Below are 18467 nucleotides of genomic sequence, written 5' to 3'. Positions count from 1 at the left end.
TTCAATGATCATATTATTTTGTTTTATACTAATCACGTAAGAAAGTTTATTTCAACAGGAAAAAATCGAAGCCATGAGGACGAAAAAGTTAAATCGTTAGGACTTAGGGAATCTTTAATAGATTTTATACTTACCTTAGTTCTATGATATTATGAACCCTATTTTTACATAGATAACTGTCATAATATTTCGACAAGTATAAAGTTATCACTTACCATGAACTTTTACAACTACATTTCTAGTTCCACAATGTGCATTTATAGTGAATGATATAATTTATTAAATTATATTGAATATTATTGTATATATAGAACACCTACATAAGTATATAGGTAAAAATATGTTCGTTGCAAACTACGATGATGAAAAAAAATGTTACTGAAATATTCAATAATATGGTATAACCAGTTGTTTATCAAATTTATCTACTTTAGGTAGGTACCTGAACTCCACTTCCGCTAAACAGTTTATAGTATTTATATATGGGTTGGTTTGAGTAGTTAGATAAAACCGATATTATAGACAATATTATTGTCACGCCGTCACCAATTCTTAGATTTCGATAACAATTTATTACGATAGAATTACAGATATTATATGTTATAAGGGCCAACACTCAATTTATAGCATTATCATAGTCCATGCGGGATTTTGGGAAACGGTTATTTTGCAAAGCAACGAAGAATTGTAAAGTTTTCTTTAAATTGATAATACTAGGACAATGCTTCACCAAAAATGTACACAAAGGTCAAATTTCAAAGTTTTCCTGGAAGGCCGTAATAAATGCATAAATCTTTATGAAAATATTTGTGCATAAATATAGTGTATGAGGGGGACAATAATTTCACACTGAAGTGCCATTTAAATATTTTATATTATCATATTTCAGAATGTACACCCTGTACAGTGTACCTAAACCGTATAGTATTAGTAGAGTTTTGTTTGCAGTTAAACGACCGTTTCGTACCGACCTTGCATTTTTCCGGAACAATATTCAGTAGTTCCGGTGAACATAATATGTCGTTATTGGTACTTGGTAATTAAATTAACAATAATAATTATAACATTGCTAATAGTAATAATAGTATAATATAATAATATAATAGGCGATACCGGTAATTATTGTGAACGGCGTTCATTCGGCGCACGCGCACCCATACTGCTTTGGGATTCGGGACCGGTTCCAGTGGTGGTTGGGGCGAGCCATGAGTGTCCGTCCGGCAGATGACGGCGTGCTGAACGCTGATAAAACATTTAAACGTTAGTTTCGCCGCAGACTTGCTCTGATCCGGTATTGCGGTATCGTAAGTCTCCTAAATTTTTTTTTCAAATCGTTCGAGTTATACGTCGCGAAGTGATCAAATTTTGATTAGTTTTTCAAACATGATCTCCGCAAACGCGGTACTTTTGGCGTGCGCAGCCGTGACAGCCGTCACCTGTGCCGGTAACCTACAGATCGTCAACGAATGGACAACGCTCACGTACGATGTGCCGTTCAATTATCCCAATGCCGATTCGTACAAGTCCGAAGTCACGGTATCCACCGGAATCGAAATTGGTTAGTGCATAATTGTTTATTATTATTTTTTTAATTCAGGTGCTGTCGTTCCGATATTATATGATAACCATACTATATAATAATAAGCATTATGCTTATTGCGTACCGTCATACATAGATAAATGTCGGTAATGTGTGCGAAGGCGTTAAAGTCTCTGTCGATATTGAGTTTGATAGAAAAAAATATTATGTAAATACGTCGTCATGTAAGAATCTAAGTATCTAATCAATACTTCAAGAGCCGTTTGAATAATATGATGATTCTTTTAAAGGATTACATATTTATTCTAAACTTTTATGGCTTATACTTTATAACATAAATTTGGATCTAAAGTTACTATAATTTTTAAGTATATTTTGTAATTTATTAAAATAATGCATACGATTGGCTCAATACGCTCGTATGTTTATCATCAGATGATTTATAATATGCGAAACTAGTAGTTACCATTTTATTTTTATTTTATGAAACTCGAGAGTAGGCTGTAACTTGTAAGCCATAAACATTTTAATAGTCAAACTACCTATGATCAGTCAAACTTAAATAATTGGATCTGAATTATACGGTTTATTTTATAAGTATAATTTTCATGTATGTAGATAAATTTTAGATTCTGAGCGGAGCGAGGAAGCTCGTGGTTTTACAATGGTGTTTATTTTTTTTGGATCATGATGGTCCTTAGAGAGGTCATTTTTCGATTTTATCAATAGTTATTTAATGTCACAGGAAAGACATACTTATTTTTGAATAAATTTAATAATCCTGATAAGAAAAAAAACTAAAATTATAATTACATATAAAAATATTATAAAAATTATACATTAATAAAAAGTTATAATTATTTATTATTTATTTTGAAAAAAATTTATAATTTTAGTTTGTTTTTTATTTTGTTCCAATATTCCGAAAATATACTGTTCGTATTCGTATTGTACATAGCAATTAGTACCACGGTGATGGTACTAATCAACACGAATATTATTTAATTTTTCAATTAAATTCATTTTTATATAAAAAAAGTTTATTTTCTACTATTTATTTTACGAAATTTGAGTATTATAACCAATTTTTTTTTTAATGTATTTAGATACGTCCGGACCGTTCCAGACGATTTTGAGTCTTATAAGCGGCGTCTACTGTAATATAAAAATGAATCGCAGAATGTGTTGCTAAGCGCAATAATTCTACTGTACGTGTGTTATGACTGAACTCCTCCTAAATGGTTAGACCGATTTGAATGAATTTTTTTGTATGCGTTTGAGTTTATTCATTTGATTTTAGTACGGTTAGGTTTGGTTAGGATTTTGTATTCATTGATTATATCAATCCACCATAGGTAGAATATGACAAACTTGGTATAACTTTGATTGGTACTTAAGAGTTAAATCATACACTAACGTACATACAGTACGGGGTCCGCGATCTACCGCAGGTAGATTGCCTACCTGATAATGTACTGCTGCGAATCAGAATTTTTATTCCGGGCAACGGAAAAGTTAAGATTAATTTTGAAACCATACACCGAATATTAAATAACGAATTGAACAAAGTTTGAGTCACAAATAGTTGGTACACTTAATGGACAACGAAGTGTACGGGTTCAGCTAGTATTATTATAATATTAATTCAACTTACATGAAAATATAAAATATCCAGACTGACAAACCGTATCCGCTCAGAATCGTTTTTCTTATACAATGATATTATATCAATGAATTCAAGTTTAATATAATCCATTATACAATGACCCACTTATGACCTACTGTACAGTAGAGTGAAATCCACTTACCTGCTTTTTACATCCAGATTTTCTATTTTTTAATTTTAAGATGAATAATTATAATTTATATGTAAAAATATAAATAGGTTATCAATCATAGTTCATAATTTAATCATTATCTAGTATAACTATTCCTTCTAGTTGTTTTAGGTACTTTACAGTGTAATAGTGTATAGTGCTGTACAGTAGGTATATAATACCATTTTATATTGATCTATTTTATAAATTTAGATGCGTGATAAGTAGAGCAAGGACTTTCATGCTTTGAATATTTTTTTGGCTAATTTTATCGTATATTCAGTGAGTACAAAATACAATTCACACTGTTTGTGATCAAATACTCAAAATCAATTGTCGGCAATTATTTAATTAAACTGAATTTGTCATAACGACTATAGGTACAAACTAATTTTTATCTTAATGGTCAGAGAGTAGCTTAGATTACAATATAGTGTATCACAATAGGTTTATGAAATCATTTATTACGTCTATTTTTGTTTAATATTACGGATAGTCCGTCACGATGTTACAATAATTATTTAGTTGTAATTTTTTTTTAGCATGTTTAAAATATTTTATGTATAAATACTTAATAATATTATATTTTAATGCATATTTGATGATTTTTTAGTTCATTAAAGTCTTTACTCTCCAGTTATAAATATAGCTCTTGATTTCAGTTCATAATTAAATTACAAACAATAATTGCATAGTAAAATTAAAATAATGGGTAAGTAATATAAAATGATAAACTACCCATACCTCTATAACTTTTAAAGAACCTATTATTCTTGAAAAAAATTGAAATATAATACGTATGCTTCGGAGGAAAACGACCATGACAAAAAAATTTCGAATTGGAAATGGCTGTTTCATATACAACAGCACTTTAATAATTCCTTCGTCTTATTATTACAATAGTAGTATGGCACCTGTTGAATTTTTACATTTTTACAATTTTTACACCTTTACATTTTTACTCTCAAAATCTATTTATTTTTTTTTCATAAATTATGACTATTTTGATGTTATAGTTACTTGCTCTAAATTCTGTTTTTCAAAAATTAATATTCATAATATACAGATAACATACTTTTTTTATGTAAGTATACAATATACATATATCGACAAAAGCAAGGTAAACATTTTTATTTTTTTAAGCAGACTGGGCTATGATTACTAGTTATAATAAACTGAAATGGTAGATGTTCATTACTTTAAATAAGCTACAATAATTTATTTTATAAAACTTATTATATTATTAAAAAATTACATTTTTAAAATACTTTCATCATAATTTAATAATAATAATAATTTTTATTTCATAAATTCTTACAATTATTGAAGCCTAGTCTAAATTAGTAGAATTATCTATTTTTGAGTTTTGAATAGTCTATAATAAACTATATTTATACAAATTCAAGAAAAGCATAGGTAGGTATTAAATCGGTTGTTAAATTTAATATTTATCTTTTTACATTCCTTACAGTATGTATAAAAATGTAATAATTTAAGGTAAAACATAATATATACCTGTGCACATATTTTTTTTAGGCTTAAGAAAGAATTAAATTATTAAAATATTAAATACATTTTCTTGGAAATAATAAGAATCTACTTAGTTTCAAATTATGTCTAATGGAAAATAATAATATATTAAGTATTATAATTTATATTTTAGACACTTGTTTATCTGTATATCTTATACTTATATTTTGTTAATACCTACTGTACAATCCAACGTGAATACCAGAATACCTTTCAAATGCAGACATGTTATAACACTAAGTTAATCTTGTTAGACATCTCGAAAAAAGACACATATAATAATATATTATATTATGTAATATTTCTTGGACATTAAATTATATTTATTGTTTCCCGTAATATTAGATAAAGTTATTTTAATTTTTGAAGATATATAACTTAAAATGTATAACAGTACTCATCTGTCATCACGATTCACGAGAATGAAGTCTAAATTTTGATTTAATTCTACACGTACGTGTCTATTATTTGGTCATAAAAGTTGAAACGTCATAAGTCATAACTCAAAATATTATACTATTTGAATGTAATATTATAATATTATATTGTTGCACACATTTTCGTTTTTCTGTGTGAAAACTACAAGAGTTTATAATAATGCTATTTTTAGTCTTTATTTAAAAAACGTTGGTCGATGTTTTAATCCCGTTGGTATGAAAGCTAGATGGCGCCATAAATTCGGTAGAGCTTTAATTTACATTTCGCCATTTCGGCACTTACTACTTTTCATGAGAAATATTCGGAATCAATACATGTGTACATGTGTATCCATCTACTGTAATAAATTATTATAGTTTGAAAATATTTTTTTTTATAAATACGTGGATTGTATACAAATCGACGGTGTATTTAGAATTGAAATGTGAGAATAGTTTCAGTTTTTGAATTTATCTACAACGAAAATCGTTTTTACTCCCCTTTTAATAATAAGAAGTCCGACAACCGTTCCAGAGGTTTGTAATAAAATATTTATGTAGTATCGCATCGATACTATATTATGTAGGTACTTCGGTTTACGGTACTGGTAGGTACTTATATTTTTTAAACGAATAAAAATGTTCGAAAATCGTGTGTCACGAGGATGTACACATACAATTTGGTCATTATTTTATTTTTGAAAAATAGTGTATGTTGCAAAGTGTCTCATATATCAAAATAACAAATAAGTACAAACTTTATTAATCTGTTCAAATTGAGACGGCGACACGGTGTAAAAGTACTTTGAAATTCCTGGAATTATCTAAAAGCTATTAAAATATGTATAATAATAATATAATAAGTATTACAATTATTATTTTTTATTGGACAATTTACTTCAACAACAATGGCCATTAGCGTATATGGACGTGTAATAATATATTTTTTAAAATTAACATGTATATTTTTTTAAATGTATATTAGTTTATAATATAATTTTGAACGTTTTGAAAATGTTTTTTTGTTATTACTTTGTTGATCGCTTCTGTTTGGGGTCCTAAGATTTTGTAAAGGTGCTCTAGTAAATTATTTTCTTTTCTTTCGTTTTCATATCTGCGACAATCTATTAAACTGTGTTTTGTGGTGATTATTATTATTTATTAAATCAATATATTATATTTTGTGACTTCCCACACACCAACAACCCAAAATATTATTTTTCTTTTTAAAACAATTACTTATAATCTGTTTTGTTGTCCACAGGTTGGGACAGGATATTCATTACGACCCCGAGACTGTTCAATGGAAATCCGGCCACGCTGGCGTGGGTGCCACGCAACCGAGCTGGCGTGAATTACGACACTCACAAATCGCCATTATTACAGGTAAATAAGTTCTAGATTCGGGTATTAAAAATACGTGTGATTTCTGACCATATAAACTTAACATTTGAGTGCTTTGAATCGTTTACAATAATATATTATTATTTATTGTAATATGATGATTGTGACGCTGAGATGTGGTTGAAACTCATTATTTTTGTGCAGGCGTATCCCAACTGGGAATGGCACAGTGAAGCTTCCAGCGGTGATATACTGAAGACGCCGACGCCCAACTGTTCCAGTCTGGTGTCCGTGTTTCGAGTCAGGGCAGACAGGTGTAACAGGCTGTGGGTGCTGGACAGTGGAGTCATGGACAGTATCGAGACTTTCAAGACGATCTGCCCGCCTAAGTTGTTGGTGTTCGATATGAGAACAGACCGAGTGGTAAGTATTTTATTTTATTATAGACATATATAACATAACAAATCAAAATATCGTGAATTTATAATCACATTTTTATTTTTAAGTTTATTGATTTTTTTTTCTAACATAGCTTAGGAATAATAATAGCTCATAACTTATTGAAATTACGAGAAACTTAAGAAGTAGATAGACGGGACGGAACACAAAAAAATACTATAAACACATAATTATTTATAAATTGACACATGTATTCACCGTGGTAAAAAAAAACAAAAAAAATGTTAAGCTAAATTAGGGGGAAAATAACGTGATAATTATTAGTAATTTAATTAAAATACTTCAATAAACGTTAGCTATATTATAATATTAGGCTTATGACTCGACATAAACGACAAGCGGATATACAATAGTATGATGATATTTATATTATACTATGTGTGTAAAAAAGGGCTTGTTTTTTGATTATTGTCAGCGCCAATATGTTGGAAAAAGGAACGATAATTTTGTAACTCATATAGATACAATTTATGTATATGGATACTATAGGTACTATTCTATTCATCTGAGTTAAAAACTTATAGCTCACTAATAGCCATATGCAATTTGAAGTAAAACTGTATAGGTACGACAAATAAGTAAAGTACCTATGCATTGCAATTTTCAGGTGAGAAGCGTGACACTGCCTGCAGAAATCTTGAGACCCAACACTCTTTTGACAAATCTGGTGATTGACGATCAAGTCGAAGTGGCTCATCTACAAGACGGATTCCTCGGAGACTGTGACAACGTGTTTGTGTACATGACCGACAGCACAAACCCAGGAATCCTGGTATACGACGCCCGACGAGATACGGCGTGGAGACTCTCTCATCCGTACATGTTCCCTGACCCAGACTTCGGAACCTTCTCGGTGCGTTACCTTTGATACACAAAAAAATAAATAAATAATTAAAATATTGTCATGTGGTACTTATCAGGTTCAAAAATATTTAGAACTGTTTAACTTCTATAATGTGTAGTCCGTATGTATTCTCCATAAATAATTATTGCTAATTATTATTTTGTACCTATTAGATATATGAGAGTTATTACTTAAAAATTATACATGTGCTATCGTCACGATTTCTTAAATTCTCAATAGAGCTGCCTATTAGTTTTAAAATATTGTGAACCCACCATTTGTTACATTGGTAGTAAAATAGCTCAAAATGTGTTCATGCTCAAAATCTCTATATATAATACATTGAATATATTATAATCAATTTAAATGAGGTAATTTCTCTCTGTAGTTTTCAGAAAATAACGGAAATAACGGTCAATCCGCTATTTAAATATTTTGACAATTTTTGAGGTCAGTCCGGACTTTAATTTTCAAATGCAATAGGTACTGTTATTACCATAGATTTAAATTTAAGATACAAGTGAACATTAGCTTGCCCAAATTTAAGTAAACCAACTTTTCAAGTACCTATATGTGAAGAGAACTACGTAGGTATAGTAATATATTATTATACAATGAAGGGAAAAAAAAAATCACGCATATTTTGAAACGTCCATAATCTTCACTACATACATGCGCTACTCCTGTGATCATGATTGTGTGGTAACAATTTTCTAACTATTTTGTTTGCATGCTCCATATGTATAGGTAGCCGGTGAATCTTTCACCCTGATGGACGGCATCATCGGTCTAGCTCTATCGCCTTTCGGATCCGTAGGCCGGCGCCTGTACTTCCAGCCGTTCGCCTCTGACCGTCTGTTCTCTGTGCCCACATCCGCGCTCAAGGCTGGACCAAACTTGGGTGACGATGCCGATCTTCCCGTGTCACTGGTAGGCCACAAGTCTTCACAAGCCGCCCCATTGGCCGTCGATCCTAAGGACGGTGCACTTATATTCAGTCCGGTGTCCGAAACGGCCTTAGCCACCTGGATTCCGGGATCCGTGGAACACGGGTGAGTCTTGATATTATATTATATAATTATGTTATACCTATTATTCAATTAATACGAAAATGTTTCCATTTGAATTTTCTCGCGCTACAAGTCTGTTTAATTCCTCCTATGAATATATTTGATGCATTACTTAGTCAATAATAAAATAAATTGCATTAAAGTCCTATATTGTAAGGTTAATTCGATATAACAATTCCGTAGCCCGTTTTATTTTATTATATACCCACCCGAAATGACTACGCTTTCAGTTAGTAGTGTGATTTTATATGGCAGAAGCAAAACAAAAATATATTCCGCACGTAAAGTTTAAGTTTTGCCATCGTTTAAACAAAGTTTTAAATACATTTTTGGGTATTATCCAACTTTCAAGTAGCTTTTACGTATTACGTGCTGCTACAAAACCCTAAGTAAGTACCACCAAACCGGAATTATGGCAACAAATTTTTCGCATAAAAAATACTGCTCTTAAAGCTTTCTCACTAGTACCGCAGTCATTGTATGCACAATTTGTAGACTTCATTGTTGTTTGGTTTTGTATATTTGTTTTGTAAAAACTTCTATAGTAATATCATAACGAGGATTTAGTGTTACCAATTAAAAATCGAGCTAGAATCAGTAGCGTTATCTCTGTTGTGCGATATAGTATTACATAATATACGAACGACCACATTATTATTTAGTCGGATTATATTATAGGTACCTATATTGGCTATTATACGTAGTACCATTGATTAAGTATACATTTTATGTTTAATCAATGGTAGTACCTAAATTGACGACTGAACTGTTGAATGACGAAAGACTGTCTTGTGATTATTTTTTCGATAACAATGTATATTTAGTTAGTATAATACACAACGGCGCGGTGGTTGGCTTCAGTCACAAACGTGTTCTGAAGTCAAGCATCGGCTGGTGTCACTAATCCCGGGATGTGTGACCACCTGGGTTTTAGTGACAAATCCTCACCACATACTGTGTTATAATCAACCGTATCCTCCCCACAGTTAAAAACCTACTAAATAACCCTCAGGCCATAGCTGTTGAAGCCTTAACTCAATAAAAAATAATACTCAACATGATCAATTAAACATTAACGCAAAATCGTGTTTTTAGTGTGCTGGCATACAGCCCGGAGGAACTGCAGTTCGTATTGGATATCAGATCAGCCGATCGCGACCAAGGTGCCATTTGGTTGGTATCATCGCGGTTACAGCGATACTTCAAAAAGACTTTGGACAAAAGGGAAGTGAACATCCGGATCATGAGGATACTCAGGGAGCCAGAGTTCTTGCCTTACGCTTTCAATAACAATAACTCTCTGCTGTTGTTCAAATGATCAGCTGTTAGTTTACTTGACACTGCACCACACGATGATAATTTATTGCTAAACCATGTTGTATTTGCCTATAATAATAACAATAATAATTACATGATACCACACATTGTAACGATTATACCAGATAATAAATGATACGCACTGCGTATGGTATATTAATAATGATGCCATTTTACTTAGGGTTGCTGCTACGTCCGTATAATATAATAATATTAAAACATTAACGGAGCTGCGACATTTAGTTTAATATAAATACATTGTGTAAATACTATTATTAATAAATAACGATTGAAATAATTCCGATCGGACTCGACCAACAAAATCGTCGAAATGTTCATATAATAATACAATGAGATAATATGTGAACGTAATTCGATAATTTTGTAGGTTGTATTTTTATTTATTTATTATTAAACGTGCCTCGATCTTCAATGTAAACATTAATTCAAACGGACGTATTTTTAATTTTTAATTCTCGACGGAAACGCAATGTATAAATCGATTATTTTCGAACCGTGCTGAAATTCTTGAAACTTTATACTTATTGAAAAATTGCGCATGACCTAGGGATGCCCACCATATTATACGACAAATATTTTACAATAAATTACGACTTCAATGAATCATGAAGGATACTATTCTGTTTTAAAATATTATTATTACAGTCATAACTTATAGGACAAACCGAAAATGTAATCACATAACTACTCTAGTTACGCCGATGTTACCGATAGCACTATAATACTATGTTTATTATACTATATTTAATTATTTTATGATTGATCAAAATTTATTGTTTAACATTATAATTTTAAGGATATTATAGTTTAAGAAATCTCGGATGTTTGTTAGTTAAGAATACAATTCTTTTAGTATCATTATTATATTATTTTACTGTAAAACAGATATTTTGTGTAATGTGTTTTACTATTTGTACCATTAAATTGTGGAACATTATGTGCAGACTGTGTTTTTAAAATTGTGTAAATGTTGTGTGTGTTAGCTCAGACTAACATTTACTGCTATTTACTGCGGATGGGCCTGACAGTTGGTTGCATATACTCTCATAATATATTATATTATAATTGTGTATATTTTCATACAGCAGGGAAAATATGCTCAGATTGCAATTACATATTATTCTAAACTAGACGCGAGAAAACTATTGTAAACAATAAATATTATAAAATATGAACAATATTTATATAAAACCTCCTAAAACGAAAAATATGTACTCACAACTCTGTTCAAGGACGTCGAATGTTGAACGTTTTGAAGTAGGTAGTGTTTGTTCGTTAACAAAATTTAGGCAGTATTAGGCAGTATATTCACTAATATTTTACAATATAGTTGATTCACAATAAATTATACATACAGATGGCTATGAAATAGAATTAAAAATGTATCGTGTTTCTATACTAGTTGTTCACATAATCGCAATAATATGTCATCCTTCACGATTTTTTTTAATCATACTGTCCAGTAATATTTGTTTTATAATAGTAATTTGGTTGTAAATTTCTGCGATTATAATATATTTTATTTTTCGTAGAGATAGATTATGGAAACATAATAATATGTTATATAAGCGTCTTAATTCTAAATCATCCATGTATTAATTTGAACCATATATACTAAAGTTACGACAAAAATCATCACATTTTAAATAATAAAACTTTCATAGTACTTAGTAAAGCGTTATTATAAAAGAATAATTTTAAAACTATAATAATATTACCACATAAGTATTATGTTTGTTATAACTAAATGAATTCTATTAAGATAATATCTACATTACATATAATATATACAAAGTATTTACTATTTGCTTACTTAAAGTTACTTTTATATAAGACAATTGAGACAATTTCAACTTTTTATGCAAAATTATTTAATGTAACATTTTACTTAAAATCGAACTAATTAAAGCTTACGCAATGTTTATAAACACTGAGAAAATTCATCAACGAAACTGTTTTCAATATTTATAAATATATAGTTCTTAATACTAATAGGTACCTACTATAAACGGTTTGGTCGTGGGAAAATTACAACTTTAACAAATGGCAATAATTTTTATTTGGACGTGTGTGAATTTGGCTCCTCACTATGTTTTTAGGATCTATTTGAAATAAATAACATGGTTTTCTTTGCAATGTTTCGCAACACCGTGCAATAAACAATTTGGCGAGATAAATAAACTAAATATACTTTACAGAGCAAAATCGGATTTTATCGGTCAGCAGAATTTTTCAATTTCTAAAGATATAGAGCCAACTAATTTCTTTGTAAAAGAAAACATTTTATTCAACTACTAAAAATGAAATAAAAAATTACCAAATCAATGATTTAGATACTTAAAAATGTTATAACAATTAATAACGATGGATGTTCTAGTACAATTGCACACATTTTAATACTACAGTAGTGCAAGTAAGATGACTTAAGAAACATTAAAATAGCAGGCATCCCCGTCGACCGTATTATTAAATTCGTTTTTATAATATTCGTATTATGAAAATGTAAATGGTTAATGTTGAGTATCTGAGATAAATGTATGGGCAAGTATTCAAATGTTCATAAAAATGGTAATTTATATTAAACATATTATGTAAATAGTATTTTAATTAAAAAGAATAAATTATTTCATATTTTATTTGTATACAGCGATTACCTCCGGGCTCCGATAAATTATGAATGGATTAATAAAATTATGAACAGTTATATAATTAATATATATACGGATTTTATTGACACTATATAGTGTGTAATACAGTGGTCGCAAAAACTTCTAAAGAACTTAAGATTCCCCTTTTGTTCATTCCAATGGTGTTATATCTTTTATATTATAGCTTAACCTAGTTTTGTATGTTTCTACATGCATAATTTTAGTGAGTCAATTAAAACTGACTAAGGACTTAATTACAAATAATACAAATATTGTTACATATATTACATAAATATTTTCTTAACCTAGATTTTAATTCTAACAAGTAATAATGATGTATCATATATACGAATAATACATTACGTAATAAAGTGCTGATTTTTGTTTGCAAATAAATATAAATAGTTAAGATATAAAAAGAATAGAAACATTACTGACTATACAGCTAAATTATCGTTATTGGAGAAATTTAAACTAAAAATTCAAGTATCTCGATTAAAAATTGCTACCACAATTTTATTTTAAATCTAAAATTTATTTAAATAACTGTTTATCATTAATTTCAATATTAAGGTTTTTAAATATATTTTATTACATTTTTAAATATACCAATAGATATCTGAATAACTTTCTTAATAAATGTAATATTAACTGAAATTCGAAAGAAAAAAAAGGAAACACTTTGATAGTAGCATCTAGGATAGCAGAAATTTTTTTCCATGGGTGTGAACTGTACATTTCACATTAAAGTTATCACTTAATTTTAATCAGAAGAACCTATACTTGCAATATGATAAACAATTCTGTAAAAATTAAATTACTGAAAAAAATTAAAGTAATTATATGGCATGAATGTGAAATTGTCAATAAAAAGGGACCTGAAGCATTGATTGATAGATACTTACAAGTTTTGAATACATCTATATTGGAAAAAGTACCAAACCGTTATTTTAGACTATGCTTTCCATCAATCATTTCCAAATACCAAATTAAATACAATCAAATGAATGCGTGCTGAAAAAATTCTTATCATTGAGCCATACACAAATAATGATTTTTTTTTAAAATATGAGACTATTTTTAACTTATGATCCAACATTTTTTGAACAACTACTTTTCCTTAAAGATTGAAAATGGTTAGAAAAACTCAGACGATACTATTACGTTTTCATTGAATTTTGTACCATCGTTAAAACAATTGATTCCTGAAGCTCAAGTATTTCCCAGTAAACAAAAAAATAATATGAATCATAAATGGTTATGTGAAAGGGTCATACTTGGATCAATAAATTAATGCACACTTATGTAATATAATATAGATATATGTAATGTAAAATGCTTAATTCAGTATTTATTAAAACTAAAAAATATGAATACCTAATATACATAATAACAGTAGTTTATATCTCTACAAATATTTTTTTATTAGGTAGATTAAATAATTTATAGTGGTGTATCAAATAAAACAAATATTTAACCATAACTTTATTTATTTTCATTTTAATATTTGCTTTTTATAGTATTTCTGTTATAAATGAATGTAACCTATTTACCAAAGTCGTAATAAATGTTGTTGTTCTCATTCTTGTATAACTATATTTGGTAACATTACCAGTAACAACCTTGATCCACAACACTAGAGCACAATTTAAACTCTAAAAACATTAAATAAAAGGTATATTAATTACGTACATAAACGTCATAAACCAATTATTTGGTTATTTTAACAAAATTGATTGATAATAATACGAATCAAAAATAATTTGTATGGCCCTAAATTGCCTATACAAAGCGCCGTCTAATAATTTACGTATATCTGTTAATCATTACAATATTAATAATAAATAATAATATTATAAAATTATGGAATGAATTTTGATTCATTAATTTAAGCAATGGAGTGTTGAATAAAGATTTCTACCAGTTTATAGACCAGTATAGTACGATGAGTGAGGAATAACGAGAATGATTTTCAGAAGCAGTCTTTAATCGTATAAGAATATGTTGTCATTTGAGACAAAAACTGAAAAAAATATTAAATATTATGAACAGATTATTATGTACCCATAATTTTTAGGTTTTTTGTACACCTTCTACCATTAAAATTTTTACGTAACTGCAGGAGGGCACCTTAAACTGAAAACTAATTTTGAAATGGTATAAATAGTATAAATTATAATACAATATACGCTTAAGGGTAGATTTTTCTATTAACTATTTTTTTGTTGTAATCAGGAAAAAATACTGACGTATATGTTTACTCTCCCCCAATTTTATACAAAAGATTGAATTAGAGAATACACGATTTTTTTTTAATATTCAATTTTGCATTCCCCTATTTCGGCGCTGAACGCAGCTGGTTATGAGACTTGAATTTCTTTTATGCCTTAGTATTCGTTTCGTAATGGAAGTCCATTAAAGCTAGAACAATGAGAATAGAAATATATATTGTGCCGTAGAAAAACGTTTGCTTGGTGGTTGCATATTTCGATGTTTTTGATAAAGAGGTTGTTAATAAATGGTAGGTGCTCGTTTTACTCAAAATTTTCTCACAAGTTTTTGTCTTTCAAAATGTGTTTTAAACGAAGGCAATATTATTAAATAATAATGGAATATTTCAGCGTAATGGTACAAAATGTATAATTAAACTCACCATAATTATTAGTTTATATCCATCTAAAATCATTGAGTAGCACGTATGTCATAAGCCTAGGATTTCATGCTCTCAAATACTGATGAATATCATAACATATTAACATAGTTATAAATACTGTACAGTTTACTACATACAGTTAATACAGACGATTTGGAAAATAAACACTTTGTTTCTGCCAATGACTGTGAATTTGAATTTTCTGTTAAATATTTTATAATTCATTAGGTAAAAATAATAACTTGCTATTGTTACATTAGACTGTTGATCACTTTTCAAACATTCTAGTTTTCTAATCAATAATAATAATAATTGTGTTTTTGAAATAATTTTTTTATATTATCAATTCTTTTAAACTACTATTATTATATGTAAATTTAAGTATGTTATCTATTTTTATTATTATTAAAATATGTAAAATTAAATGTTTTTCTTCGGGAAATACATATACTTACTTAAAAATGTAGGTAAGGAAGTACTCAAAATTAAGACATTTTTTATGCAAGTTTAGATTCTTAGACATCTTAAAATCGTGATTGTTTTAGTGTTTCAAGCAATTTAAAATTTAAAGACATAAATTTATGATTTATCGACTATTACGTAGTTGCGGTCTCAACAATAAAAGAAACTGGTTATGCTCAGAATAGTTGAATAATTGTTTTACTATTGTGAAATTAAAAGACGTGTATTTTTGTTCTACTACCAATAAGCAATATTTATCATACAAATAAATTATACTAATTTGTGACGTAAATAAGAACCATTATTTATTTAGGTACTTTAGAAAATTAGAAAAAATGTATTATACTATATTATGTAACTAAAAGCTTTATATTTTGTATCAGAAAAAAATATTTTTTTTATTGTTTTGCATAAATCTGTAGATTGTTGCTATCGGTATATAAAAATACAAATTTAGAACCTGTACCATTTGTTCAAGATTTTAATGTGATTTTGACATTTTATTAATTTCGTTAATATATATTCTTTAAATTATTTTAACCTTGTATTCTCTATGGCCATGAAAAGTATGATATAAATCTACAATTTTTTTTTTTAAGCGATTAAATATTAATATTGTTTTAATTTTGAATTAAACAATTATGTATCTATTATAAATATTATAATCTTTTATAAAATATAGTTAAAAATAAAAATATATAATTTATTCAATTTTCAATTTGTTCAGTTTTTTTTTCTATAAATGTCAATAAAATGTTATTTGTTGCGTGAAAAATTAATACAAAGTTCCTGATATATTGTTACAATAGTAGTTGAAAAATATTAAAAACACAGAGACAATATTTTTTTTTATAAGCATTTAAAGTTTGATTTTTTTAAAATTTAAAATTTAAAAATGATTTTGTAGTTAAAAATATATAAAATGTTCAACTGTTATAACTAAGGATTAAAAATTAAAAACAAGGTTCCACGTAGGTAAGTTATTCTGTAACCAAAAAATCACAAAAAATAATAACAACGTATTTATGACATTTATTATATTATTACTTCGGCCTGAACTATACGATTATTAGAAAAACGAGGTTTTATTATTTGGTCGCCTCAGTATAGGCCACACTCACATCCACGCCAAGAAAGATTTTCATGATATCTTACTCACGGAACACCCATTACGGTTCAGCACATATTTCACTGTGTTTCATTACTCATTACATATTAAAATAAAAGTGGTTTAAAAAGATTAATATATATCTATTAACTGGTAATTTAATTTGTGACACTTTAATGGCTTAATCCTATTTTAATATTATATACGATTTTTGTGTGTTGTTAATTGATTATAAAATGTTGATAATATTATCTTGTCGAGTGTTCTAAAAAAATTTCTTTTTAGTTTCTATAAGCAAAGCTAATATTACTGCCTGTTGAACGGATTATCATTTATCTTTATGAGCTAAAATTCAGAATAGTTGAATGATGTCGTGTAACATACTGATAACTACTATTCATATTTAAATATTTTTTTTTTTTACATTTATTAGAAGATATACAATCTGTAATAATATTTACAATCATCATATGAGTGGAATTTACAATGACTGTAATAGAGTGAGGGGAGTAGCTAACCAGCAGTAACACTTGACTATATTTAAATATGATAATATTTTATATATATATATATATATATTTGATATATCACCAGAGAATATTAAATTTAAGTTTCCCGATAATTTTTTTTTTCATATCATGTGTTATACAGTAGGTAACTGACAATAGTTAATTAGTCCATTATTAAAGTATTATTATACGAACGCCCAAATTACTACCAATAATACTTCAATAAATGATTGCGTGTTTATTATATAATACTAGCTGAACTCCAATCTTGTAAAAAGATACTTTTAATTTGTATTTAAATAGAGATAAAAATACATCAACTTAAAAAGAATAATAGTATTTAAAGTACTTTTTTCAATAAGTATTTAAGAACAAATACAAATACTTATTTAAATACATTTGTTTTAAGTTTTACCTTTGGGTTCAATACTTTTACACTGATATTTAAACTTTAAATTTGACCATTGAGATCAAACTCATTCAAACTGTACATATTATTATATAGTTAATACTTAATAGTTCATATTATATAATGCATGTTCCATATTCTGGTACTAACCAAGATACCTATAATTGTATGATACGTTAATAATCACCAATTAATGATCGTTTTAATTATTTATTGTATGAGAACTAAATAGATATTATAAGAACCTTTATCTCCACAACAAACCTAGCTTCTGAAGAAAATAATTCATGTATAAATGCTATATTTCTGTAGTGAAAATA

At 28.0% G+C, this 18467-nt stretch overlaps 1 protein-coding gene across 1 annotated transcript; it reads left to right on the top strand.

Moving 5' to 3' along the window:
* Positions 1 to 1248: 1248 nt before the first annotated feature.
* Positions 1249 to 11295, top strand: LOC100159070 (protein yellow). The gene is made up of 6 exons (XM_001948444.5): positions 1249 to 1558; positions 6568 to 6689; positions 6852 to 7070; positions 7714 to 7959; positions 8698 to 9002; positions 10116 to 11295. Exons 1-6 carry the CDS (start codon positions 1384 to 1386, stop codon positions 10336 to 10338), a joined length of 1290 nt encoding a protein of 429 aa, XP_001948479.1. The 5' UTR covers positions 1249 to 1383; the 3' UTR covers positions 10339 to 11295.
* Positions 11296 to 18467: the final 7172 nt, after the last annotated feature.

This window comes from Acyrthosiphon pisum, chromosome A1 (genome assembly GCF_005508785.2).
Source record: "Acyrthosiphon pisum isolate AL4f chromosome A1, pea_aphid_22Mar2018_4r6ur, whole genome shotgun sequence".
NCBI lineage: Eukaryota > Metazoa > Arthropoda > Insecta > Hemiptera > Aphididae > Acyrthosiphon > Acyrthosiphon pisum.
Note: the sequence above shows the minus strand (reverse complement) of the source record. Positions and strands in the feature narration are given on the sequence as shown.